At 42.0% G+C, this 3,295-nt stretch overlaps 1 protein-coding gene across 1 annotated transcript in view; it reads right to left on the reverse strand.

Annotated features, from left to right (window-relative positions):
• LOC117941222 (complement C1q tumor necrosis factor-related protein 3-like) overlaps positions 1–2,161 on the reverse strand; it is a 21,259-nt gene extending 19,098 nt beyond the window's left edge. Inside the window, exons 1-4 of the mRNA XM_034866311.1 lie at positions 2,120–2,161; positions 759–904; positions 616–653; positions 91–222 (exon numbers count right to left, since the gene is read on the reverse strand). Coding sequence (XP_034722202.1) covers positions 91–222; positions 616–653; positions 759–904; positions 2,120–2,161 — 358 coding nt within the window. The remainder of the gene's footprint in view (positions 1–90; positions 223–615; positions 654–758; positions 905–2,119) is intronic.
• Positions 2,162–3,295: the final 1,134 nt, after the last annotated feature.

The following is a 3,295-nucleotide window of genomic DNA, read 5'->3' on the forward strand; positions in this document are numbered from 1 at the left end:
TTCAATATATAGAAACGTGATTCATATTGGTATTCTACCAAAATGCTCATATCCCATCCCTAAAATATATTAATAGAACATCAGAGCTACCTGTGGTTGGGTTGTAGGCATTTCCGATGTTGGTGGGGACGTATTTGTAGATCAGGGGAGTGTGCGAGGGAACGGGTCCAATATGTTCTTCACCTCCAACCGTCAGAGAGGCTGAGAATGCAACCTGTTGGACTGAGAGAGAGAGAGAGAGAGAGACAGAGACAGAGACAGAGACAGAGACAGAGACAGAGAGAGAGAGAGACAGAGACAGAGACAGAGACAGAGACAGAGAGAGAGAGAGAGGGAGAGAGAGAGAGAGAGAGAGAGAGACAGAGACAGAGAAAGAGAAAGAGAAAGAGAAAGAGAGAGAGACAGAGACAGAGACAGAGAGAGAGAGAAAGACAGAGAGAGACAGAGACAGATGTTTTGATTTGGAATTGAATGTGCAGTGTTCCCGATGCATTGATATTATGGAATTAAAAGCCATTCTAAAGAGTTTTAGCATTATTCACTTTTTTAAACACACTGAACATAACTGTCTGTAAATCTGTCAGCAGCAGAAGGAGAAGGACCAGAGACCAATACCTAGCTGTTGTTGCTTCAGCGGGTCCACTTCAGCCTTCAGTGTGTACACATTAGTCTTCAGCTCGGTCACTTCAACCCTCTGTGTCAACACTTCCGCCTTCAGCTTGGTCACTTCAGACTTCAGGTTGTCCACTTCTGTGTCCTGCTTGACCTCTTCAGCCTTCAGCTTGTCCACTTCAGCCTTCAGATTGTCCACTTCTGTGTCCTGCTTGACCACTTCCGCCTTCAGCTGGGCTTGTTCTGCAGGATCAGAGAAAGTTTCTTTGTTAGTTAGGATCACTCTTTCACCCTTGGATTTGATCAATTTTACAATCTCTGAAATGCCTCATCTTGGAGGCCATGTTTGGGCATTAATATCTGGAAACCTTCCCAAACTTAGTGGGGTGGAACCATAGACTGTATATTATTGATGGACAGAGCATCCGGTTCGATAAAGTGCAACCACTGCGGAAGTAACTTAAACCTGCATTCTATCTGAATTCCTGCAGAGGGCGACACGCGTGGTTGCAAAAGAGGTTGGTTTCTATAGAAGTCTATGGAGAAATGAGCCACTTCTCACTTGATTTATTACCTCAGTAAACATCTTCATGAAGAGTTTGTGGTCTCGATCGCTAGTTTGAAGTATTCTGCAACACAGAATGAGGTTCATTCTTTAAATTACGGTCTCGTTGATTTTAAAATCGGCGATAAAGCAGGGGGTGTTTTAGGGCGTGGTTGTAATGTGATTGACAGTTCTCGGCCTGTCAATCATGACAGAGTCTTAGCAAAGCTCGTCCATGGCACGTAAACTTCATTTTGGCTACGTTTGACTACGTTTCACCGCTGTGGCTGTGACACTTTGGTCGGATAATAATGTCTTGTTCAGCGTTCGGTTGCACGGCGAGACACTCACAGGAATCGGCAGTTCAGTTTTTCCGGTAAGTAAAAATAGATTTTGTTTTATTACAGTTTTTCGTTAGCCAACGTTAGCATCTCATTTAATATCAGTTAGCTAGCTAACTAGATTGCACCTTGCTAAGCAAGCTAGCGGGCTAACTAATAATGCTGTGCAGACGTATAAACGCATGTTTGCAACTATGTTTTATCTTATTAAAATATATTTAATTTTACAGTCGATTACAGAAGGTATGCACAACGATCTCGCCTGTGATCTGTTGATCTGTTATAGGTGGTAATATTGCTAATCGATGCACATGTAATGGTAACGTTAGCTTAAAATCAAAGCCTGATGTAACTAACGTTATATTGCAAATTCATAAACCCTATTAGCACGGGATGAGATCATTGTGGAACAGCGTGTGATTTATAAGTAACCCCTCACATCGGAGTTCCGTGTGGCGGATTTGTACGTCAAACGTAGACCTGCTTTTGACTCAAATATATGTATCCCGAAAGTTTGGGCAACGTTATCCGGAGGTGGGTGAAGGACGGCCAGGGCGAGGCCTGCACACCCCACCCCAGTCGGGGTTGCGGTTCTTTTTGGGCGAGGGGTTACAGCACGTACTCTATTACCCTCGCCGCGGCAGCACCCACCCAGCATCCCCATCACCACACCGACAAAGCTGCAGAGGGGGGGGGAAGCGCGTTGACTTCGGGGGAGTGGACTAGTATGTTTTAGCGATAAAATGGCACACATGAAACAATAAGACATTATTGTAAAGTTACATTAGTGTATTACATTACATTAATCTATTAAATATACATTTTAATCATTTGCATTACAGATGCATACAGCAGATGTGGTGCCTTGGTAGTGTAAATTGGTAGTATATACACCTAGTAGTATATACACCTGGTACTACGTACACCTGGTAGTATATACACCTAGTAGTATATACACCTGGTAGTATATACACCCGGTAGTAAATACACCTGGTAGTATATATCTAGTAGTATATACACCTGGTAGTATATACACTTGGTAGTGCATACACCTGGTAGTATATACACCTGGTAGTATATACCTAGTAGTATATACACCTGGTAGTAGATACACTTGGTAGTGCATACACCTGGTAGTATATACACCTGGTAGTAAATACACCTGGTTGTATATACACCTGGTAGTATATACACCTGGTAGCAAATACACCTGGTAGTAAATACACCTGGTAGTATATACACCTGGTAGTGCCTACACCTGGTAGTAAATACACCTGGTAGTCCCTACACCTTCTGGGTGAATGAAACATGAATTTCTTCTTGACTAAAACATCTGGATCAAGGTTGGATATAGGTCTATAGTTGGCTAAAACATCTGGATCAAGGTTGTATATAGGTCTATAGTTGGCTAAAACATCTGGATCAAGGTTGTATATAGGTCTATAGTTGGCTAAAACATCTGGATCAAGGTTGGATATAGGTCTATAGTTGGCTAAAACATCTGGATCAAGGTTGTATATAGGTCTATAGTTGGCTAAAACATCTGGATCAAGGTTAGATATAGGTCTATAGTTGGCTAAAACATCTGGATCAAGGTTGTATATAGGTCTATAGTTGGCTAAAACATCTGGATCAAGGTTGGTCTTTTTCAGAAGAGGTTTAATTACAGCAACTTTAAAGTGCTGTGGTACATAGCCTTTTAATAAAGACAGATTGGTTATATCTAGTAGAGAAGTGTTAACTAATGGCAAAACTTCTTTAAGTAGCCTAGTCGGGATGGGGTCTAAGAGGCAGGTTG

The sequence above is a fragment of the Etheostoma cragini genome, unplaced genomic scaffold (assembly GCF_013103735.1).
Source record: "Etheostoma cragini isolate CJK2018 unplaced genomic scaffold, CSU_Ecrag_1.0 ScbMSFa_4659, whole genome shotgun sequence".
In the NCBI taxonomy this organism is placed as follows: Eukaryota; Metazoa; Chordata; class Actinopteri; order Perciformes; family Percidae; genus Etheostoma; species Etheostoma cragini.